General features: G+C 42.5%; 1 protein-coding gene across 3 annotated transcripts in view; it reads right to left on the reverse strand.

Moving 5' to 3' along the window:
- Positions 1 to 25,061, reverse strand: part of LOC118367561 (E3 ubiquitin-protein ligase HECW2-like) — a 66,506-nt gene extending 41,445 nt beyond the window's left edge. For 2 of the 3 annotated variants that reach the window (XM_052493932.1, XM_052493930.1), the window contains exons 1-3: positions 24,372 to 24,804; positions 2,282 to 3,104; positions 31 to 138 (exon numbers count right to left, since the gene is read on the reverse strand). In XM_052493932.1, the coding sequence (XP_052349892.1) occupies positions 31 to 138; positions 2,282 to 2,675 (502 nt within the window). In that variant the 5' untranslated portion in view covers positions 2,676 to 3,104; positions 24,372 to 24,804. Of the gene's footprint in view, positions 1 to 30; positions 139 to 2,281; positions 3,105 to 24,371; positions 24,805 to 24,988 lie in introns of those variants that run through there. The other variant, XM_052493931.1, reaches the window with a different exon arrangement.
- Positions 25,062 to 25,298: the final 237 nt, after the last annotated feature.

Raw genomic sequence — 25,298 nt, forward strand, 5'->3', positions numbered from 1 at the left:
CCACTGATGCTTTCTCTCCTCTCCTCTCACCGTCCATGAAGTAAGGCCCAGGCTCCAACCTCCAGACGATCTGGCCCCTCTGTGTCCCATTCACCCCACGGTTCTTACAGTCCCACACATTGGATGGGCTGATTTCATCTGGGCCGGCGAACAGAAAGAAAGCGCCGTCAGTCCAGTCAGTATGTGTGTGGGGTTCTAAATGAGCGCGTGTTGTGTTCTATGAAGACATGACAGTGACAGACAAACTTCTGGATTATTGTCCAACTTTGAAAATGGTTGACCCCAAATAATGTTATAAATGTTATGGCCAGATGTTTATTGAACAGCACTTGTCTACGCTCCAAAATGCAGCCTTATCACAGCTGTTGTTCCATGTCTGTTTAGCCTCATGTCATATAACCATGACAGATACCTAACTTCAGACAATTTTCCTTTAATCCATAAATGTAGTGCCTAAAATGCATTCCCTGCGACCTCTAACACAAAGGACAAGAAATTGTAACCTACCACGGAGTTAAAACGGAGGGAATTACGCTGTACGTAGCACTTTCCCCCCAAAATGAACCACCACTTCAGGCTGAACTGAACGAGCACGAAGCAGCACAATGGGAGGGGGGGATGGGGTGAGGTGATATCATTGAATGTCTGCTTAGTAGTGGAAAGTGGGAGAGCACGGGGCACCCCGGGGGATTAAGACCCTGACGCTAGTAATGAAGTGCATGATGGCCTCGTGATCGATAGCCACGTGGCCTGGCGCCCTCCCTGCATGCTTTCTCTGCTTTCTCCTGTCTCTCATATTTCAGCCTTACAGCGAACCCTTGGTATCCTTCTTCCTTAAAGGAGGGAAGTCCAGTGAGGTCAAGGGGCGGGTGGATAGAGGACTCATGGAGCGTCTAGAGGTCGACTGACTCGTCCCGACAGCCAATTGGTATATTGGTAAACCGGTAAATGAGAATTAGAGTCAATCATAATGTGGTTGCTCTAGCTTTCTGTTAAATAAATACTAGAGAGTTTGTTGGCTGAATGTCTCTAGTGGGTATACATAATTACATAGAACCGAATTGGCCATACTGTAGTTTCAAACAATATGTGGTTCATAATATGAACAATATGCTAGATAGGTTGCTTTTCACTGCAACAGGGGAACATTTAGGCTTAGTAGCCTTATGCAGTGTGCTGCTAAAGCAGGGCTATCATGTTAGGGACCACCCAGAATAGTCTAAGTGTATATGGTATACGTGATGGTGTGCGTGTAAAGCCTATCGCATGTTTCCCAGTAAAAACAGTTTGCGTATATATATTATGACAATTTGTGCACCGTTTTGGTTCATTTTGGTGTTCGGCTGTTTATCGGGCTGCACAACGTATTTTCTTTAGTCAAGTCGAAGTTTGGTAGCCGTAGTCTATGCCCCTTCATCGTTGATTGGTCAACAGTACTACTGCTAGTAGGAGTGGGAACTAAGGACGGGATTGTTCAATTAAGTGTTTGAGAGACGACTAATTTTCATGCACGTTTTCTTACATGAGAATGTAGTTAGATGTCAAATCTGCAACTAAGAACTCCCCTGCAAATTTTTTTTTTTTTTAAATCAAGAAATCTTAGACTAATTCCGATTATATGAGGAAGTGTATACTGGCTGTGTTGTTGCTATGGCCTCTCAAGAGGGACAAACAGTAATATTGCTGCTTTCTTCTAGTTTTTCATGCATATGTCTTTTAAGAGAGCATGCGCGATGGCACACATTTAAGTCACCTAGCTGAGTTCTGCTCGGAGCAAACAGAACCTAGTATGCGGGCGCCTTTATAGTACACCAAGTCAGAAATATTTCATGTTGACTCAGGCCTCCCTTCTGTGGAATTTCAACAGCTCCAGTTTCAATATGGACTCTGGAGACTCCTGCTCCAGAGACTTGCTATTCTCAACTCTACAAAACTAACTAGAATCAGCCAGTCCTACAGAGCAGCTATCTGTTCAGTCAGCTCAGTACAACTAGTTAATCAAAGAAACACTACTGTTATATTATCAATGAATATGGAACATTTCTTTCAACCTTTCATTCCATGCTCCACCAGTAAATGGACATGTTTCTCAACTCCAGTTCATTTTTGTTCAGGCAGATACGAACACTCCCGATTCAACAAATCAATGGCTATATTATTAGTTGAGAAGTTGAATCAGGTGGTGTTCGTGCAGGACTATGTTCGTGCTGGGGCCACCAGTATAGGTGTTCTACTTTAAACTTTCCTAGTTATGAACTACATCATTGTGAAATGAACATACCAATTTGATACAGGCCGATCCAGTCGGTGGCGTCCACCTCCTCCTTGATGTCCCAGGAGATGACCAGGTTCTGGCCCCTCCCCAGCGTGAACTCCAGTGTGGACGCAGTCAGCGACGAGCGGCCCTGCGAGGTCACCAGGTCTGTGTCGCTGTTGGCCCTCGGGAGACCCATGGGGCTGCTCACCACAGAAGCCGTGTCCCTGGCGGCACCGCCTCGCTCCGCCAGGCTCCGCAGGTTCTCTGGGCTGAGCGTGTGTCGCAGGTGTGGGCTGCGCCTCCGTGGGGCCGACAGGTGCTCCCGCCCCACGTGTGCAGACAGTCCGTGTGCATTGTGGGGGGGGGCTGTGTGGGGATGGTTACGGGTCCTGGGAAGGACCGCGAGTGAGGGACGCATGGTGGCTGCGGAGGAGGGACCAAAGCAGGAAATTTAACGTTTGGCAGGGTTACGGAAGACGGGAAGGTGTTGATGGGCCACAGATAACAGGAAACCCTTGGACTTAGTAGTTGGGTTAGGCATCAAAGATATGGTCTACCTCGGCCACTTAACTATAGTAGCTTGCTACAGCTTTAGCTTTCTGATGGTGGTGTCAGTAGTGTTTGGTGTGGAGGCTGCAGACCTTATCCTTCCATAGAAGCTCTGTGGTGTGTTGTACCTAAAGTTCTGACAATTCTCTCTCTGGCCAATGTACAAACAGAAGCATGTCTTGAGTGCAGTATGCCATCCAGGAGCAAAGACAGGTTGAAGACACAGCCAGCATTGTCCACGCCGCTACCCCAAATTGACACTGTCCAACAAGCAAAGATCAAGAGAGAGACCTCGAGGCTAGGAAAGAAGAGAACAAGGCAAGATGGAGGGGAAAATGGAGGGACAGAGGCAGACAGACGTCAGTATTCCTAACAAACGAAATTCCTAACAAACCCGTCAGTATTCCTAACAGATGCTCTATACACACAGCAAATGTAGTGGACACTGCTGTCAAAGATCCAGTCACCTTGCCTGGCTACCCAAACGCTACCTAACGCCCACAGACATGACTTTCTTCCACGCAATGAGTCTGGATTCGAGTAGCTCCCCAACAATATCTAGAATGGAAATCTATTCAGGACCATCCGATTGGTTCCACACGTGGGTAAAGCAGTGTTTTGAAAATTCGTCATTGGCTTTGATACTCTGATTGGTTAGAGATACAGTCACTGGTGACTTTGTTTTGTACAGCACCCCTCATTTTGACACCACCACATGACTTCAATGACGGCAGTCTCCGACTGAAGTATGTAGCGAACGGTAAGAGCAGCAGAAGAATTTCGTTTGAGGCGACAAGCACCCAGTCACCAATGCAGTACGAGACGTAGCCATTCCAATTTACACACCATGTCATTCTCTACTTCTTAAATCAACCTTCCAAATGAATCAGGAAATCTGTGTGTGTGTGTGTGTGTGTGTGTGTGTGTGTGTGTGTGTGTGTGTGTGTGTGTGTGTGTGTGTGTGTGTGTGTGTGTGTGTGTGTGTGTGTGTGTGTGTGTGTGTGTGTGTGTGTGTGTGTGTGTGTGTGTGTGTGTGTGTGTGTGTGTGTGTGTGTGTGTGTGTGTGTGTGTGTGTGTGTCTCAGATTGACTGCCCCAGAAAAGGCAAGTGGAGAAAGGCAGCTGTAACTGCTTCTCTGGATGCTCCTAATTCAGCAAAGGCAGCTGGGGGATATCAGGTGGGGAGGACTGGCTGATTGGCTGTCGGATTCTGAACCACAGCCGTTTAGTAGGAAAAGGGGGACATGCGACTTAATGATCCAACAGGAGCTTATTTTAGATGTGCTGAGCAACAACCAAGACTTTTTGAAGCTTGGGTATAATTTGAGCTAATGCTAGCGCAAGTCATTTTTGATTTGGGCTGATCTATGCTGGGCTCGTCTCGTCGGCTGGTCAGCACTATTTTAGCCGACTATGCTGTTCTGGCTGCTTGGAGACCATTGCATAGTAATGTAGCTCCTCTGTAAATTGAGGCGATTTTTGACGAGCTTAAGGGGTGTGAGCTAAATCAAGTACCTAAAGTATCTGAAAGAATAAATGTTAGGAGCCAGGTCTACAGCCTTCAGAGTCAGCGATGAAGAGGCGACTCCGGGATGCTGGCCTTCTAGGCACAGTTGCTCTGTCCAGTGTCTGTGTTCTCCCCCCCCATCTTAATCTTTAATTGGCCAGTCTGAGATATGGCTTTTTCTTTGCAACTCTGCCTAGAAAGTCAGCATCCCGGAGTCGCCTCTTCCCTGTTGACGTTGAGACTGGTGTTTTGCGCGTACTACTTCATGAAGCTGTCAGTTGAAGACTTGTGAGGCATCTGTTTCTCAAACTAGACTATGTACTTGTCCTCTTGCTCAGTTGTGCACCGGGGCCTCCCAAGCTTTCTATTCTGGTTAGAAACTGTTTGTGCTGTTCTGTGAAGGGAGTCGTGCAGAGTTGTACGAGCTCTTCAGTTGCTTGACAATTTCTCGCATGGAATAGCCTTAATCACTCAGAACAAAGAATAGACTGACGAGTTTCGGAAGAAAGGGCTTTGTTTCTGGCCATTTTGACTCTGTAATCAAACCCACAAATGATGATGCTCCAGATACTCAAGTAGTCTAAAGGCCAGTTTTATTGCTTCTTTAAATCAGAACAGTTTTCAGCTGTGCTAACATAATTGCAAAAGGGCTTTCTAATGATCAATTAGCCTCTTAAAACTATAAACTTGCATTAGCTAACAACATGCCATTGGAACACAGGAGTGATGGTTGCTGATAAATGGGCCTCTGTACACCTATGTAGATATTCTATAAAAGAAAATGTGGTTTCCAGCTACAATAGTCATTTACAAAATTAACAAGTGTCTGCACTGTGTTTCGGATCAATTTGATGTAATTTTAAAAATGGACAAAAGTGCTTTTCTTTAAAAAACAAGGACATTTCTAAGTGACCCAAAACGTTTGAACGGTAGTGTAGTTTAGAATGATGTTTCTGCAATACACATGATTGCCAGTGTTCTATTTGTGACACTTAGGGTGTGGGTTGGTGGTCACTAGACTTGATGCCCTGATGTTATAGACTGTTCTCATATCTGTAAGTAGTGCTTGACACCAGAGCAAGTTACTGAAGGTCCAAGGACCGAGGACACACAGTTTATTCACTGTTGCATTGATGACATTATGTGGACACGGATGTTCTGATTCCTTTGTGACTGCCCTTTGATGTAATTGATTACTGATGATCGTCTGACTACTGTGATCGCTCTATTGCAGTTTTCTGTAGTAGCTGATGTTTGTAACTCTGTAGCAGGAGACAAAGGTCACTGCTACACTGGGTTTTCTACAAGCCCCTGGGGCTAATGCTGTCAAAACAGTTTACTGACTGATTGGGGTATAAGGGCTTGTTTAGAGAAGGCCAGGTAGACTTTATCTGCTTCTGTGCTGGGTGGTGTCTCCCTGTTGCAGCTTGTAATACACAGAGTGATTTTTGATTGCTCTCCTTTTGTTCAACTGGACATTCCTATAACAGACACATACCGTGCGTATGTGTGTGTGATGATTGCCTGTGCTTCCAGACTGATGCTGAAACTGGAGAAAGGGATGCCTGCATGGATGTCCCGGAATCAACCAGACTATATAACTGGGGCACACACACGCACAAACAGATATGGGCACAGCTACATGCACACACTTACTTGTGGGAAGAGGAGCAATTTCAGTAAACAATCAGAGGCTTTACAGTCGAGAGACAAAAGTCTGTACACTTGCATAGAAGTTATGCAACTGTTCTTGAGGTCAGTGGCGCAGCTGTGTATGTCACTGCCTCTCAGTGCAAGAGGCGTCACTGCAGTCCCTGGTTCGATTCCAAGCTGCAACACATCTGGCCATGAATGGGAGTCCCATAAGGGCAGCACACAATTGTGGTCGTCCGTCACTGTAAATAAGAACTGACTTGCCAAGTTAAATAATGGTTAAATAAAAAAATAAAACATGTAAAACAGTCCTCAGATTCTATGTCTGTGTTCCGTTGTTTTCACTGATCTGAGTGGGAGAAGTCTGGGTTGTCTTTGTCACTGAACTAACGGGATAAGGAGTATGTTTCACTATCTCTACACACAGGGCCATGACCTGAAGATCCTTCTTCCCTTCCTTGAAATAATTACTGATCTAACATGACTGGATGAAAGCTTCCACTACACTGCTTTCATCCATCATGTCATGTGAGATCTGTGATTTATTGACATCTGAGAAGAAAAGGAAGCAAGGATGGTGGTAGCCATTTCTGTTTAGGACAAGAAATGCAGGTTTGAAAGGTTGGTGAAATAAAAGGATGCTCTTGTGTAGTGGGACCCACAGATTCCATCTAGTGCCTTGAAATTCTGGTTATAACTGCATGAAACAGTGTATTATTAAGCCTATAAATAAATAAAAGTTTGATTTTGCGCTCATTGGACACCAAGCTTATGGTAAAGCCATAGAATATTTTTGTTGGACAAGAATACCAGAGTGACATTTTGCTTGGCACAAATACTGGTAATTTCAACTAAGAAAATATTTTTTCCCCTCCTGATAGCGTTGAATCAACGTGGAAAACTGACTGGATTTGAAAGTCATCGACATAAAAAAGGAATTTTGAAAACGTGTGACTTTTTCCTCAACCAAAGTTGAACCTAAAGCCAATGGCATGGTTCCAATTTTTGTCGATATCAATTTGAAATTCCAAACTAGATTTTGAACCTCCATCCCTTCTCTCAAGGAACGTCACTGATCTGACTAGATCGGTGAAAGATATGTCGTTGACTAGGTACGCTTTCTCTGGTTCAGTCATGCTAAATCAATCATTACTTCAAGGAAATAAGAAAGGAAGGACGAATGGGAGATACATGCAACGTTTTGTATCGAACGACAGGGGTGAGTATAGATATTACCCTTCGGGAGTTTGTAACATCACTGAGCGTCACTATTACAAATCCCGCACACCTCAGACCTGGGACCCACTTCCAATGGCCACACAGTGTACCATCCCACTTCGAAACACCAATGTAGTGAAGAATGGGGTAGATTACCTCCCTGAGAGCGGATGGAGCCATGGCTGCCTTACTCCAAAAGCAAAAGTGCTAGCAACAAACCTTGGTTAAGTTCACAACTACAGTATTCATTCAAAACGGGAAGTTGGTGAACTGTTGTATTCATCACGTGACAAATAAAATTTGATACGAAATAAACTATTTTTTTTAAAAGGATGCCTGGAATAAGGATATTGCCTTTCTTGACAATTGACCCGCATTCTACCAACACCACTGGACACTTTGTGGGAAAGGTATCACTCCCTCTCTCCTTATACGTCTGTGTCCCTGCTGGAGGGTGGTTGGCCCTGTGAATATTGATTGACAGCGGTCTATCTTCCAGGCTTCCTGTTGATAGCCTGTCCAGAGGAGACCGGGGCCTCTCAAAGACTGAAACACTCAGGGAGGATAGATGACAGTATGGAAGAGTGCACACACACACACCTCTTGCCAAGAAGAAGTGCTGAATCTTCACAACGCAAGGTGCTGTATACAGCACTCTTTTGCAGCACACACACACACACAAACTTGCACTCCCATTATGTCATGCGCATGGGTGTGTGTACACACTGACAGTAGTATGTTAGCAAGTGTGTGCACAGTATTGTTTTTTTTTTAAACTGACAGCACAGACCTGTATTGTTTATCAAATACTGTAATGGAAAAGAGTTTGTGCATAAATGTGCATAAATCAATGTCTGGGCTTGAGTACAATATGCTCCTCCTGTGATGTCAGCAAAGGGGTTCCTTTACTGTATGTGTGTTGATGTCAGCATAGAGACCCCTCAGTGCTCCTGTGGAGGTGACTGCAGCACTTTCCTGCTTGACAGAACAGGCACCTTGGGGAGCTGGCACGAAGAGTGTCACCAGGATCTAAATGTGCCTCAAACGCTTTCAGTAAGGACTCAGACATACAGCCAGCACACACACAGGCATATGACGCATACACATATGGCACCCCCAGAATCACACACAAAACCACGTGCAAAATGGGCTCATAGTCCACACAAAACACAGCTATGAGTATGACACTATGCTCACATTACTGTAGATGTAGGCTAATCATTCATGGACCCGTGCACCATGGGTAACGCAGTGCACCATGGGTAACGCAGTTCATCAAAACATGTACATTTTGTCAATGCACAGAGACCTCATAATACTGAACGCAGTTCTTACTCACAACGACAGCGGGAACAGACTGTTCCCGAGTATTCCCAGCAATATGCCATGCAGTTACAGTCAGGGCTACTTTGCCGGCTGCTTCCCAGTGAGAATATGTTCTTGGAATGAGTCACATGCTGGGAGGTATCCCAGCAGAAGAAGTATGACAAATGTATGCACTCACTACTGTAAGTCGCTCTGGATAAGAGTGTCTGCTAAATTACTTCAAATGTAAGTATCCCAGAATGACCTGCAGTGTGAGCGAGCACCACGGAAGACGCTCCATTCACGCCCACTTTCTGTATTCATGAAGGATCACTTTAGAACGCAGATATAGTTATAAAACATAATGGAAGTGAAGGCTGCTAACATATGCACACTGCACAGGAATCTGTACCTTAATTGTTACCTTTACTGTTGACGTACACACACACACAGTCAAAAAAAACACATGAAACAAGCATACAAACTGTACAGCCAACCCCAATGTGCTGTCATTACTCAACTTTTGAGGAAACCAGCTACACTTAACGTCGGAGCCGTTTAAGTGATTTTGTAGTCATTACTCAAACCGATACAGTCACTGTGACCCTGTAGGAGGTCCAGATGTGAGTTGTATCAGCTTGAACATGTTGACTAACTCCCCCACTAAGCCACACCTCCAATTTCATTTCCCAGTGTGCCTTGCCTTCGAGTAAATAAGTTAAAAACACATCAATGACCATGTCTCTATTTTCAGTCCCTTGGCCTTCACTCAGTGAGTTCCTAGGCACATATCATTAAACTCGTTATGACAATACATTACATAAGGTCTTATTCTGAGGCCTAGATGTATTGTAACAGTGGCCTGAAACTCATGGTTTACAGGGCACACCATGCCTACAAGTATGATTCCAAATTACAGTAACAAATTACCAGATAAAAATACATGGATTTCCAGGAATCTTTACAACCAGGATATCTGTAAAACCTGTGAAATTTACCCGAATTTTGCAACCCTACTTGCAAGTCACATTATACTGTCTTGCAAAATTATATGTGATTCCCATTGGAATCCAGCCAGAATTAGGATATCCAACACGTTTGTATTCACCCACAACCTGCATTCATAAATGACTGCCAGGGACAGGAACCATGTGAAGAGACTACCTAAGCCATTTAAACTGGAACAACTATTTCAGTAACACGTGCAAACAACTAAATGATTGGATTCATTTATATTTTCATATATATTTGTCTTGCATAATCAATCACTCAATGTACATGCAAAAACTCTGATATTAAAAACAATGATTTTTTTTACCTGTAATAAAGCATGCTGGTTAAATTAAAATTGTTATCATTTTTTTTTTTTGATGATGTGACTTCATTTAGTTCAGTCAGTACCACAAACATTTGAAGTAATAATTACTTTTCATTGACCGAGTTCAACTTTGAGTTAAAAATGCCTTGGGGTTTACAGGTCATTGTTCTTACTCCCTACTTACTGTACATCACTGTGTCCGACTACACCTACACTGTAGGACTTACTTTCCCCGCAAAACAGATGGCGACAAAGACAGCCAGAGACAACGAGGGACAATAACATGCAAACGTTACCACTCTGGGTTGCCGATAGGCACAGACCTAGCATCAGCTTTCTCATCTCTGAACCGTGACCTTAGAATGGCGTCGCCCAAACGTTGTTATGTTTTTTTAACCATTTCATTTTGAGTTCAATTTCATTTCCTACCTACCTTCAAACTCAGTGCCTCTTGTGGACATCTGCAAGTCTGGTTCATCATTGAGAGCAATTTCCAAACGCCTCAAGGTACCACATTCATCTGTACAAACAATAGTACACAAGAATAAACACCATGGGACAATGCAGCCGTCATACCGCTCAGAAAGGAGACACGCTCTGTCTCCTAGAGATGAACGTACTTTGGTGCAAAAAGTCCAAATCAATCCCAGAACAACAGCAACGGATCTTGTGAAGATGCTGGAGGAAGCAGGTACAAATGTATCTATATCCACAGTAAAACAAGTCCTATATTGACATAACCTGAAAGGCCGCTCAGCAAGGAAGAAGCCACTGCTCCAAAACTGCCATAAAAAAGCCAGACTACGGTTTGCAGCTCACATGGGGACAAAGATTGTACTTTTTGGAGAAATGTCCTCTGGTCTGATGATACAAAAATAGAACTGTTTGGCCATAATGACCTTCGTTATGTTTGGAGGAAAAAGGGGAAGGCCTGCAAGCCGAAAAACACCATCCCATCATGTTGTGGGGGTGCTTTGATGCAGGAGGGACTGGTGCACTTCACAAAATAGATGGCATCATGAGGTAGGAAAATTATGTGGATATATTGAAGCAACATCTCAAGACATCAGTCAGCAAGTTAAAGCTTGGTTGCAAATGGGTCTTCCAAATGGACAATGATCCCAAGCATACTTCCAAAGTTGTGGCAAAATGGCTTAAGGACAACAAAGTCAAGGTATTGGAGTGGCCATCACAAAGCCCTGACCTCAATCCCATAGAAAATTTGTGAAAAAGTGTGTGAAAAACTGAAAAAGCGTGTACGAGCAAGGAGACCTACAAACCTGACTCAGTTACACCAGCTCTGTCAGGAGGAATGGGCCAAAATTCACCCAACTTATTGTGGGAAGCTTGTGGAAGACTACCCAAAACATTTGACCTAAGTTAAACAATTTAAAAGCAATGCTACCAAATACTAATTGAGTGTATGTAAACTTCTGACCCACTGGGAATGTGATGAAAGAAATAAAAGCTCAAAGAAATCTACTATTTTTCTGACATTTCACGTTCTTAAAATAAAAGTGGTGATCCTAACTGACCTTAAAGAGGGAATTTTTACTAGGGTTAAATGTCAGGAATTGTGAAAAACTGTAAAACTGAGTAATTACATGCTAGGATCACCTTTGGAAGCGATTATAGTAGTCTTTCTAGCTAAGTCTAGCCATAGATTTAGGTCAAAATTGTAACTAGTTCACTCAGGAACATCATATGGCATCTTGGTAAGCAACTCCAGTGTATAATTGGCCTTGTGGTTTAGGTTATTGTCCTGTTGAAAGTTTCATTTGTCTCCCAGTGTCTGTTGGAAAGCAGACAACCATGTTTTCCTCTAGGATTATGCCTGTTCTTAGCGCTATTCCTTATATTTCTATCCCAAAAAAAGTCCTTGTCGATAACAAGCATACCCATAACATGATGCAGCCACCACCATGCTTGAAAATATGAAGTGTGTTACTGAGTGGTGTGTTATGTTTGGGGCAAATCCAACACAACGCTCTGTACTCAGTCCGCCATTGCATGATCAAATCTGAAGCAATCATAGACGTCCATGTTTCACAAGTTTGGACATCACAGTACAGTATAACACAGTTGAGAACAGCACAGTAAAGAAAAGTACAGTACAGTACAATACTGAACATATCTTTACTATAATATACTGAACTCAACTGTGCCGTCTATGTTTAACAAAAAATGTAGACATCTATTTCAGATTTTGTCTGGTCCGGCTCAACAAAAAGTGGTCTTGTTTGGGGGCAGAGCGCATTACAATTGCCAGTGTGTAGAATGAAATACCCAAATATGCAATAGAAGGATATTGTTTTTATACAGTTTTTATTTATTTACTTTTCTGCTCTTTTGAACTTTGTGACCTGTTTGCCACATTTCAGGCTTCATAAAACTGTATTTTTTTGAAGAATCAACATGCCTTTTGCACACAATTGAAGTGGACTGACATTTTTTTATTGTTATATTTCAAATTTTTAACAAATCAAAAACTGAAAAATTGGGTCTGTGCAAAATTATTCAGCCCCCTTGCAAATGAATACTTGTTCTCACCTTTTGCTGCTGGTTAAACAGCTGTAAATAAATTGCGGTATAAAATAAAAAAATCAGTTTTGCACATCGAGAGACTGACATTTTTCCCATTCCTCCTTGCAAAACAGCTCGAGCTCAGTGAGGTTGGATGGAGAGCATTTGTGAACAGCAGTTTTCAGTTCTTTCCACAGATTCTCGATTGGATTCAGGTCTGGACTTTGACTTGGCCATTCTAACACCTGGATATGTTTATTTTTGAACCATTCCATTGTAGATTTTGCTTTATGTTTTGGATCATTGTCTTGTTGGAAGACAAATCTCCGTCCCAGTCTCAGGTCTTTTGCAGACTCCATCAGGTTTTCTTCCAGAATGGTCCTGTATTTGGCTCCATCCATCTTCCCATCAATTTTAACCATCTTCCCTGTCCTTGCTGAAGAAAAGCAGGCCCAAACCATGATGCTGCCACCACCATGTTTGACAGTGGGGATGGTGTGTTCAGGGTGATGCACTGTGTTGCTTTTACGCCAAACATAACGTTTTGCATTGTTGCCAAAAAGTTCAATTTTGGTTTCATCTGACCAGAGCACCTTCTTCCACATGTTTGGTGTGTCTCCCAGGTGGCTTGTGGCAAACTTTAAACAACACTTTTTATGGATATCTTTAAGAAATGGCTTTCTTCTTGCCACTCTTCCATAAAGGCCAGATTTGTGCAATATACGACTGATTGTTGTCCTATGGACAGAGTGTCCCACCTCAGCTGTAGATCTCTGCAGTTCATCCAGAGTGATCATGGGCCTCTTGGCTGCATCTCTGATCAGTCTTCTCCTTGTATGAGCTGAAAGTTTAGAGGGACGGCCAGGTCTGGGTAGATTTGCAGTGGTCTGATACTCCTTCCATTTCAATATTATCGCTTGCACAGTGCTCCTTGGGATGTTTAAAGCTTGGGAAATCCTTTTGTATCCAAATCCGGCTTTAGACTTCTTCACAACAGTATATCGGACCTGCCTGGTGTGTTCCTTGTTCTTCATGATGCTCTCTGCGCTTTTAACGGACCTCTGAGACTATCACAGTGCAGGTGCATTTATACGGAGACTTGATTACACACAGGTGGATTGTATTTATCATCATTAGTCATTTAGGTCAACATTGGATCATTCAGAGATCCTCACTGAACTTCTGGAGAGAGTTTGCTGCACTGAAAGTAAAGGGGCTGAATAATTTTGCACGCCCAATTTTTCAGTTTTTGATTTGTTAAAAAAGTTTGAAATATCCAATAAATGTCGTTCCACTTCATGATTGTGTCCCACTTGTTGTTGATTCTTCACAAAAAAAACAGTTTTATATCTTCATGTTTGAAGCCTGAAATGTGGCAAAAGGTCGCAAAGTTCAAGGGGGCCGAATACTTTCTCAAGGCACTGTATATTGCACATACCTGTTTGTAGCCATAATTCTGTATAGTACAGATCAGGGACCTATGATATAATTCCGTTACCGGATGTTGATCCACTTCACCTACTGTAGTAAAATAACCAAAATGTATTTTTTTTTTTACTCAAAGTGTCATGTCATAACTGACACCCTATTCTTTCTTTAGACATCTTTTAATCTTAATTCGGAACAGATAACAGGTTTTGGAAAATGTGGTCGCATTAAAAAAAACTCAGCGAGATTTTAATCGTCATTCTGTTACCAAAGTTTGCATCTGCACAGGTGTTCCTGTAAATGTGTTTTATGAAACTTTGTAAAACAAAGTAGTCCTTGTGCATAGAGTATTGTTTTTAAGAGCGTCTGCTAAATGACTTAAATGTAAATGTAATGAAACTTTGTAAGACAAAGTAGTCCTTGTGCATAGAGTATTGTTTTTGTTTTTTTACTTTGAGATCAATTGTTTTTGTTTGGAAAACATTTTAAAGCGTAAAATCTGATGTTAATGTTGTGGTAAAGTTGATTTTTAAAATTATTATTAAATAAAATGGACTAGGCCTATATAATAATGTAATAATAATAATAAGATGTTACAGTTTGCTTTGATAAACCAAGTGTGATACACCCAGGATGTGAGGTGACTTATACTGTATGCAAATGCCATGGGGCACAGTTCTTGTCTTCAGGGGCTAGAGTCGTGCTGCTTTATCTCTCTCCCTGTACTAGCACTGAATTGATCGATTTAAAAATCACTGATTTCCTAAAGAATGAACACACATGAAGGCTTTTGACAACTGAGCCGAACCAAGCCCAAATCAAGGCGTACAGAGCTCGCATGGTTACAGGAACCATTCTGAAAATAACAACGTGAAATAAAAAATAAAGTGAGCCAGCACAAAATGGTTTGGATCTGCATAATAACGTGAAAGGGTTTCCATCTCCCAGGACTCAGATTAACAGGATAGGACGAGAACCAGCAGACATGTCGGCCGTTGAAGACCGGACCTGTGACACCCTGACACCCTGGCTGATGACAATGTTAATGCTTAGCTGCATAGGCGCATGGCGTAAGCATTATTCTGTACTCCCCAGGGCATTATTCACAACAAAGTTGTTACAAATCGGTAGCCTATCCTGATGTTTAGCAAATTAAATAGTTAGCTCATCTTACTATAGCATCTAGCACTGGTATTCAGCCAGTAGCACAAACGACGACCTCACTTTCCTATGCGAATGAGGAAACCATAAAAATAAAAGCCTGCTTTTGAAAACATTGCGATGTGGATAAGTTATCAAATGATATTGAATTTTAAAATCAAATGGCCACATTTATTGTGCCAACAAGAAAATGCAATAAGTAATTTCTGAAAACAAATAGAAAATATATGTTTTTACCTTTTCAAGTGTGAGATCCAAATATCTAACGGTTGCCGCAGCGTGAGGTTTTGTTATGCGCATGATGTCAGGATGCACTCACTCAATGTAATCTTTACACAACAGGACATAGGGCTGGGTGATATGGCCAAAATCTCATATCCCAATATAGGTCATTTCATATCCTGATAATGATACATATCACGATATAGCACATTTTCTGTAAATTCAATGAATAAATAGTTTATGTAAAATGACCACATGTAAAGGCCTATTTTTTATTTAATTTTGAATTATACGCAACAAAAAAATGTTAAAAGTACTTACTCATGTTATTATTTCTCCTTTTAGAACCTTTGTGAAAATGTTCAATTAAGGGTGTAACAAAATATAAAATATGAATGTATAAAATAAAAAAAATAAAAAAAGGTAAATAGAAAAGACTTCATGTATAGTTGCAAGCAAAATAAATATCTATTTATTTATTGGGGGGCTTGTCTGTTTTGCATGTTATTTTGGCATTAACACGTGCCACATGTCAATTTGTATGTGGTACCTGGGGTGGCAAGTAGCCTAGTGGTTAGAGTTTTGAGCAGTAACCGAAAGGTTGCTGTATCGTATCCCAGAGCTGACAAGGTAAAGATCGGACATTCTGCCCCTGAACAAGGCAGGTGACTGAATGTTCCTAGGCCGCCATTGTTGATAAGAATTAGTTCTTAAACGGACTTGCCAGGTTAATTAAAGGTTAAATCAATTAAATAAATAAATAAAAAACTTGGGTCGAGTGATAGCACCAACTCACAAAACCCCTGTTTCTCTCCCGTGTAAATTTGGGCCATGTCTTTGCAGACGTAAGTTGTAATAGCAGCTGTTATCTCCTTCCGTCTTCGTGATTCTTTGCCATATGGTGTGCCGGGGGCAAAAGCCTCTTGCAACGTCTGAGTCAGGGGTTTGTTTTGAGCACTCGACTGTAGACTCTCTCCGTACGTTTCACATGATTATTGCGTAGGTGGTAAAAGAGGTTAATGGTGTTTGAGCCCGTTGTCGGGACCGACCTGCATATTTTGCAGAGGACGGTTTTCTGGTCCATGTCAGACTTTTCATACCCGAACCACGTCCATGCAACCAAAGTATTCCCTCTTAGGGACGAGTGCTGTGTCTGCTTTGTGTCACATTCACTCTCGTCCATGTTTGTTTGTGTTGTAAATTTCCTTCCATACGGCACGCCAAGTGTCGTCCAATTGGTGAAAAATATTGCCAGAGTGATTTGCGACAACGAAATAAACGACAGAGCATAATATGAAACAATAGACATTTTTCTATTGTCACACGATATATCGTCATAGCGCCCAGCCCTAACAGGACAGTTCATTTACGCTGCCTGAATTATCTATAGACGGTTCCAAATTGTCAATTTCAAATGACTTTAACAGGTTTTATTTTCTAACAGTTGAAATTGAGGTGTGTGCCACCTCATTAATTTGCATAAGTAGGCCATTTTCACTGTTAGAGAGAAGTTTGTCTGGCTCCGTAACACCTTCGACGAGAACCCAAGCACTTCCCCAGATCAAGTATCTCTAGTCAGAACAGACCTTGCAAACTTTCCCTCCTGGCCAGTGGTGTAAAGTACTTAAATAAAAATACTTCAAAGTACTACTGAAGTTGTTTTGTGAACTTTTACTTTACTACATTTAAGAAAATGTGCTTTTTACTCCATACATTTTCCCCGACACCCAAAAGTACTCCTTACATTTGGAATGCTTAGCAGGACAGGAAAACTGTCTAATTCACATTCATCAAGAGAACATCCCTGGTCATCTCTACTGCCTCTGAGCTGGCGGACACAAAACACAAATGCTTCGTTTGTAAATTATGTAAATGACGGGATATCCCGTAAGTCACGTTTTTTAAAGCCTTCTGGTTTGCTTTATATAAGGAAATTTAATTTTATACTTTGATAGTTAACTATATTTAAAACCAAATACTTTTGAGTTTTACTCAAGTAGTATTTAACTGGGTGACTTTGACTTGTGTCATTTTCTATTAAAAAGGTATCTTTACTTTTACTCAAGTATCAAAATTGGGTACTTCTTTCACCACTGCACCTGGCACATTTTCTGTCTGGCACCCGCATTACCTTTTATTTATTTTTTAAGGAAAACAAACTCTGCAAATGCACATGGGTGCGTTCCTATCAAAGTAAGTGCCTTATTTTCTGTATATTGTTTTGTTGTTTCTACTGTAGCATACCATATGCATGTATGGAGCGTAACATATTTGTTTTATTCACATTTTCAAGTACTGGTGAAGAATCATCCATTCCGATTCTTGCAAATATTGTAATAGACACGTGTTTAGAATACTTTTTTGAAGGTTGTACTGATTATGATGAGCTAAATGCTAAGCTATGTGTGGCGCCATGTTTGTCACAAAAGCGTCTGTCAGACCAAAAATGTTATAACGAAACGAGATGAAGTAATAATTTACTCGACTGACTTGTGCTTTCACGACAAATGGGAACTCTGAAAATACGAGGTCAAATCATGATGTCAGTGAGCTTCAGATCGGAAAGTCAGAGCTCTAACAAGAAGCCAGAGTTCCCCGGATGGAATTACGAGTTGGATAACCGTTAAACGATTTTTCCCAGTCGATGCTCATTTTTTGTACGAGTTCCCAGTTGTCTTGAACACGCTGAAGTCAGAAATTGGAGATTTCCCAGTTGCCGTGTTCAAGACATCAGATTGTTACTATGGTACCTCAGGGTTGCCAGCGCAGTGCCCCCTTTCCAGGGGTTTTATTTAGCATAAACTTCTGTGTTTGCCCCCCTTTTATTGATAAATCCCCTATAGCAATATTTCCTGCATGCATTTGCTCTACTGTTAGGCTAGTATTTGGGGTGATGATCTGTGAGGTGATAACATTTCATTTGCATTGCGATTTGTCTAATACTGTAAATGACTTGTCAAGTCATGTCCTCCAGTTCTTGTATATACAGTAACAAGTACATTGAAGATGTGCATTATGCTGAAACGTGACCAAAGCTCAATTTTCAGGCAACGGATACAGCCATCTTTGACCGTAACTTTGTTTATTTGCATGTTATAGTGAATAGCATTCTGGGATTGAGTTTTTGCTTGTCAAAAATAAACAACCATGGCTGCCATCAAAGAATTTAGCTGCTGTTAGCTTAGCTGACAGGCATCTCTTTCTAAACAATATTACATTTCTCCCATCTGCTCACCAGAGATGTTAGGTCGCTAACTTATGTTTTGTTTGTTGTCAGCGCAACCTGTTATTTAGACTGGTTAATGGAATGAATTTGGCTGTGGATGTGTTCCATGCGATGCTTGGATGATGAAATTTGCATTTATCTTTTACAATAAAAAGGTGAAATTGAGGAATTTATGTTGTGAAGACCTTTATTTCCCATCAGTACAAAACATTGTTTAGATGCTTTTCAGACAACTCTTCCAAACACATATTTGCAATGGTATGCTGCAGGGACCACTCAACAATAATCACAAATATGTAATCGTACACAAAAAGTGTTTGAAAACATTTAAAACCAATAATGAAATAAATATACAATGTTGACACTGGTATGTTGAGAATATTGGGCTGAGTAAAAGCTTGTTGAGGGGGTGGTGGGGGGGTATGTCCCTAGGGGAGCAGCAAGTAGCTGACTAGTGGTGGCTATTTAGCGGTCTGAGGGTAGAAACTATTTGCCAGTCTCGCAGTTTTTGCCATGATGCTCCTGTACTGCCCGTGGCTGAGTGATTGAATCATGGAAAACAGGGCATGGTTTGGGTGGCTGGGGTCCCTGATGATCTTCTTGGCCTTCCTGCGACACCTGGTGTTGTAGGTGCCATGTAGGGAAGGCAGTGCACACCCAATGGTGCGGTCGGCTGCACGGGTCACCCTCTGAAGCATCCCAACTGTACCTGGCTGGGATGCAGACTGACAGTATGCTCTCGATGGAGCTCCTGAACACTGAGGGCCCTCAGGGAGAGGCTGAATTTCCACACTTTCCTGAGGTTGAAGAGTCGCTGTCATGCCTTCACCACAGTGTCCATGTGGTTGAACCATTTCAGGTTCTCCAAGATGTTTAAGAAGAGGAATTTGAAGTTATTGACAGTCTCCACGGCGGCCCTGTTGATGAGGATGGGGGCGTGTCCAGCCTGGTTTCTCCTGAAGCCCACAATCAGCTCCTTTGTTTTACTAACATTAAGGGAGAGGTTCTTTACCTGGCACCATTCCGCCTACATCCTCCCTGTAGGCTGTCTCATCGTTGTTGGTAATCAGGCCGACTACTGTTGTGTCATCAGCGAACTTGGAGTTGGAAATGTGGGATGTGTTGCCTACCTTCACCAGGATGTCCAGGACCCAGTTGCATAGGGAGGAGTTCAGACCCAGGGCCATGAGCTTTGTAATGAGCTTATAGGGCACTATAGTACTGAAGGCCGAGTTCTAGTCGATGAACAGCATCCACATATGCATTCCTTTCTGTGGACCTATCAGGGCGGCAGGCGAATTGGAGAGGGTCAAGGGTGTCGGGGAGGGAGATGGTGATATGGTCTTTGACTAGCCTCCCAAAGCACTATCTGCTGATGGAAATCAGTCAGTGCAACTGGTCGGTAGTCATTCAGTTCAGTTACTTTCCCTTTTTGGGAACAGGGATGATAGTGGACATCTTGAAGCGGGTGGGTATTAGCGGCCCGAGTTTGGGAGAGATTGAAAATGTTTGAGAACACAACAGCCAGCTGGTCTGCACATGCTCTGAGGGCACGGCTATGGATGCAGTCTTGGCCGGCAGCCTTGCGAGGGTTAACATGTTTGAATTACTTACATATGTCCTCAGTGGAGACCGTGTGTAGCCCACGTTGTCAAAGGATTTCTCCTCGGCAGCTCAGAGTCATTATCCTCGAATCATGAGGGAAAAAAGATGTTTAGCTTCTCCGGTATGGTGGCGTTGGTGAATTCGATGTGGCTGGCTTTTTATTTGTAATCCGAGATTGTTAGGAGCCCCTGCCACTTATGCCTTGTGTCCGATCCGCTGAATTTCTTCCCCACTTTTTTCCCTATACTTGTATTTTGCCATCTTGATCGATCTGCGTAGGTCGTATTTGTATGGTTTAACCAAACAATTGTCCCTGGTTACCTCGCCCTGTTTATAAGCAGCAGCTCACTCTTTCAGGTTTTCCTACAAGGCTGCTATCAATCCACCATTTTTTGAGTCGGGAACGTTTAGAAAGACATCGGTATCAAGTCATCTATGCATTTTTTGAATCCGGTGACTGTCGACATATTGATGTTATTCATCTCCAGAGGCAACCCAGAACATATTCCAGTCCACGTGATCAAAACAGTCTTGGAGAATGAATTCTGAATGGTCGGACCAATGCTGTGTAGACATCACCACAGGAACATCCCTCAAGTTTTTGTTTGTAGGTGGGGAGAAACACGATGGAGTTATGGATGTGCCGAAAGGAGAAATGGTCAAGAGCAGAATGAAAGTTGGACAGTCAATGTGTTGGTAGTAATTACTTGTTAAATTCCCCCACAACAATGAATGCTGCCTCCAGAAATGCGGTCTCCAGTTTGTTCAGGGTCCAATTAAGATCTTTGAGAGCCTTTTTTGTTTCGGCTTGGGGCGGGATGTACTCATCCATTGCGATAATCCCTGAGAGCTCTCTCGGAAGGTAAAAAGGGCGCCATTTGATGACCAACTATTCCAAGTCGGGGGAGCAGAAGATCGCAAGCTCCTGTACGTTTCCTCTGTCACAAAATGGGTTGTTGGTCATAAAGCAGAGCCCACCACCTCTGCTCTTGCCAGAGACAGCCCGCTTACAATCTGCTTAAAAAACAGTAAAACCTGCTGGTTGTATATAATCCGTTTGGATGTCAGAGGAAAGCCAAGTCTCAGAAAAACAGTATGTTGCAGGATCTGATGTCCCTCTGGAAGGAGATCCTCACCTCAAAGTTTGTTCATTAATGGTTGAACATAGGCGAGTAGCATGCTTGGTAACTGAGGATGGGTCACCCGGCGTCTGAATCTTATTAAGACCCCGCCACATCTACCTCTCCATCAGTGTCATCGCTTCGTACTCTCCGGTAAGACTGCCAAGCAGCTCAGCGCCTAGTCCATTGTTCCGCCATCTCAAGGATTCCGGGGAGGTTGAATGGACAGTGATTACCCAGCAATTTGTATTCCAAAAGTTCTACCCAGATCTGTGTAGTAATGTAGTAAAACTGATTAACATTTCAGAAAACGCAGGAAAAAAAAGTAGAAACCGGCAATGTTTTATCGGCGCTCGAGGCGAGGCACCCTTCGTCGGCGCCATCTTAACCACCTGCACATCACTAGAGCTTGGGATGTGTATAACAGTCAAAGCTCTGCTCTTCGATCACTCTCTACAAGCCAATATGTATCCCAATTACAGTACAGTGGGGCAAAAATAGTATTTAGTCAGCCACCAATTGTGCAAGTTCTCCCACTTAAAAAGATGAGAGGCCTGTAATTTTCATCATAGGTACACTTCAACTATGACAGGCAAAATGAGAAGAAAAAAATCCAGAAAATCACATTGTAGGATTTTTTAAGAATTTATTTGCAAATGATGGTGGAAAATAAGTATTTGGTCAATAACAAAAGTTTCTCTCAATACTTTGTTATATGCCCTTTGTTGGCAATGACAGAGGTCAAACGTTTTCTGTAAGTCTTCACAAGGTTTTCACACACTGTTTCTGGTATTTTGGCCCATTCCTCCATGCAGATCTCCTCTAGAGCAGTGATGTTTTGGGGCTGATGCTGGGCAACAGACTTTCAACGCCCTCCAAAGATTTTCTATGGGTTTGAGATCTGGAGACTGGCTAGGCCACTCCAGGACCTTGAAATGCTTCTTACGAAGCCACTCCTTCATTGCCCGGGCGGTGTGTTTGGGATCATTGTCATACTGAAAGACCCAGCCATGTTTCATCTTCAATGCCCTTGCTGATGGAAGGAGGTTTTCACTCAAAATCTCACGATACATGGCCCCATTCATTCTTTCCTTTACAAGGATCAGTCGTCCTGGTCCTTTTGCTGAAAAACAGCCCCAAAGCATGATGTTTCGACCATCATGCTTCACAGTAGGTATGGTGTTCTTTGGATGCAACTCAGCATTCTTTGTCCTCCAAACACGACGAGTTGGGTTTTTACCAAAACGTTATATTTTGGTTTCATCTGACCATATGACATTCTCCCAATCTTCTTCTGGATCATCCAAATGCTCTCTAGCAAACTTCAGACGAGCCTGGACATGTACTGGCTTAAGCAGGGGTGCACGTCTGGCACTGCAGGATTTGAGTCCCTGGCGGCGTAGTGTGTTACTGATGGTAGGCTTTGTTACTTTGGTCCCAGCTCTCTGCAGGTCATTCACTAGGTCCCCCCGTGTGGTTCTGGGATTTTTGCTCACCGTTCTTGTGATCATTTTGACCCCACGGGGTGAGATCTTGCGTGGAGCCCCAGATCGAGGGAGATTATCAGTGGTCTTGTATGTCTTCCATTTCCTAATAATTGCTTCCACAGTTCTTCAAACCAAGCTGCTTACCTATTGCAGATTCAGTCTTCCCAGCCTGGTGCAGGTCTACAATTTTGTTTCTGGTGTCCTTTGACAGCTCTTTGGTCTTGGCCATAGTGGAGTTTGGAGTGTGTCTGTTTGAGGTTGTGGACAGGTGTCTTTTATACTGATAACAAGTTCAAACAGGTGCCATTAATACAGGTAACAAGTGGAGGACAGAGGAGCCTCTTAAAGAAGAAGTTACAGGTCTGTGAGAGCCAGATATCTTGCTTGTTTGTAGGTGACCAAATACTTATTTTCCACCATAATTTGCAAATAAATTCATTAAAAATCCTACAATGTGATTTTCTGGATTTTTTTCTCTCATGTTGTCTGTCATAGTTGAAGTGTACCTATGATGAAAATTACAGGCCTCTCATCTTTTTAAGTGGGAGAACTTGCACAATTGGTGGCTGACTAAATACTTTTTTGCCCCACTGTATATTACAGGGTATTGCATTGAGGGCTATGGATGGGGTAGAGAGCAAAGCGCTGCTGGATATGTACGACACATTCCCTCTCCAAAACTACACATATTTGATTAGTAGTGACCCTACTGGGTATTTCCCACCCCACTTTAGCTGAGACAGGTAGCAAAGTTCTCTCTACAAGACAATAAGTATCCCATATACCGTGTATTGCATTGCAGTGAATGACGTGGGAGTAGTAAGGAGTCACCAGTGCTCTGTATTAAACCAGTTGCCAGCACAAGAGACCATTTAAGTTTCAGAGTAATTCTGTATGGAGTAATTCCAAATAACACATTTGTATTTCATTGAAAGTGTGTTTATTTTAATATTGCCTACACAACAGCTTTCAACCACAGGAGGTTGGTGGCTCCTTAATTGGGGAGGACGGGTTCGTGGTAATGGCTAAAGCGAAATAAGGGGAACTGCATCAAATAAAACATGGTTTCCATGCGTTTGATGCTGTTCTATTTGCACTGTTCGGGCCATTATTTTGAGCCGCCCCTCCCCTCAGCAGCCTCCATTGCAAATATCAGTATTTGTGTAAACTTTCAAAAGAAATGCAGGTATAAATACAGTATTAAACTTCAACAAATTATCCATTTATTTTGTCAAATGAGGTTGCAGTGTTGTGAATAAGTTGTACTGCACTAGAGTCCAGCCCCCCCAATTTAAAAAATATATATATCGATATTCCCAAAGTTCAGCATCTCTTTGCAGGGGGACTCTTATTTTGAATATAAAAATACCCGATCGTGCTGTAGGCATACTATCCTGCTACTATGAACACGGTAATGCAAGTACTACCGACATCGATTAATTTGCATGTCAATACGTTTCTGTGGTGCGTCGAGCCCACAGGCTCATTCCCTTGCACACAATCCTGAATAGGGACTGTACTGAACAGTATGCTACCAATACTTGCTATTGGGTTACTCTGGGATTTCCCTACGTCATTTCTTAATGCACATCTCATTAATAAGACGCAGGCTTTAAATCAATCAATTTCACTTCATTGAAAGTGATCAAGACATGCACACATGACGCTTATACCAATGTAGTGGTTTGACTATAAACATATTTAAATTCCTTTTGTTGAATGGTGACAATGAACGATAATAAAATATAACATTCTGACCACGGGTGCATCGGGTAGCCTACCCATGACTTACCTTTTGCGCAGAGGCACCGAGATAACGGACCCACAAAAATAAACGTGAGCACAGCCTTTAGCCGCAGTTATAGTGTTGATATCACGATGAATTAATTCGTTTCCGTTTTGTGCAGTCTCGGGTTTATGGACGGGCGGGGTACCGCTTTAGGGGGCCCAAGTCCACCGCAGGGGTGTAGAAGTATTATGGGTTTGAGTCACGTACAGCGTCGGCATCACTCCTTCGGTTGGCAGCACCTTTGGTGTGAAATTTTCGGGTTGCGGAGGCAGGTCGGCCTTTTTGTAGCAAAATGTCACCGTGTCTAAAGGTGCGCGCTAGCAACACCATTCTCCTTAATTATTACAAATGCACGGTTCGTTTTGTCTCCTTTTCAACGTATCCCCCATATTTGCTTCTTCATCGCAATGCGCCTTCTACACCCTCACGAATAAGGTCCTCCCTATCATCCTATCATCTTCTCTGCCAGCAGATTCTCAAATCCGAACGCCCTGTCCCGCAAGCAATGCAGGTTTGGAGCCAAACCTACCGAGTAAGATGGCGAATGTAGCCAACTTAATTATCGCAGTTTGGTTCTGAGTCCTTTTTCTATTTTTTTTTTGAAATTATGCATAATATACCTGATGCGTGAGCCGTTCCTCCTCACTGTTGATATGGTTTCATTATATTATGGGGGAGAGCACAACGTGGGCGGTGACTTAAAAGGGACAGACCAGCGTTTCCCAAACTTGGTCCTCGGGACCCCAAACGGTGCACCTTTTGGTTATTGCCCTAACACTGCACAGCTGATTCAAAATATCAAAGCTTGATGATTCGTTGAGTATTTGAATTAACTGTGTAGTACTAAGGCAAAACCAAAATGAGTTTGGGAAAACCTGGGATAGACCCATCCTGCAAGAATGTGTGTGTGTGATATTTTATAATTCATTG

This window comes from Oncorhynchus keta, chromosome 34 (genome assembly GCF_023373465.1).
Source record: "Oncorhynchus keta strain PuntledgeMale-10-30-2019 chromosome 34, Oket_V2, whole genome shotgun sequence".
Classification (NCBI taxonomy): Eukaryota; Metazoa; Chordata; class Actinopteri; order Salmoniformes; family Salmonidae; genus Oncorhynchus; species Oncorhynchus keta.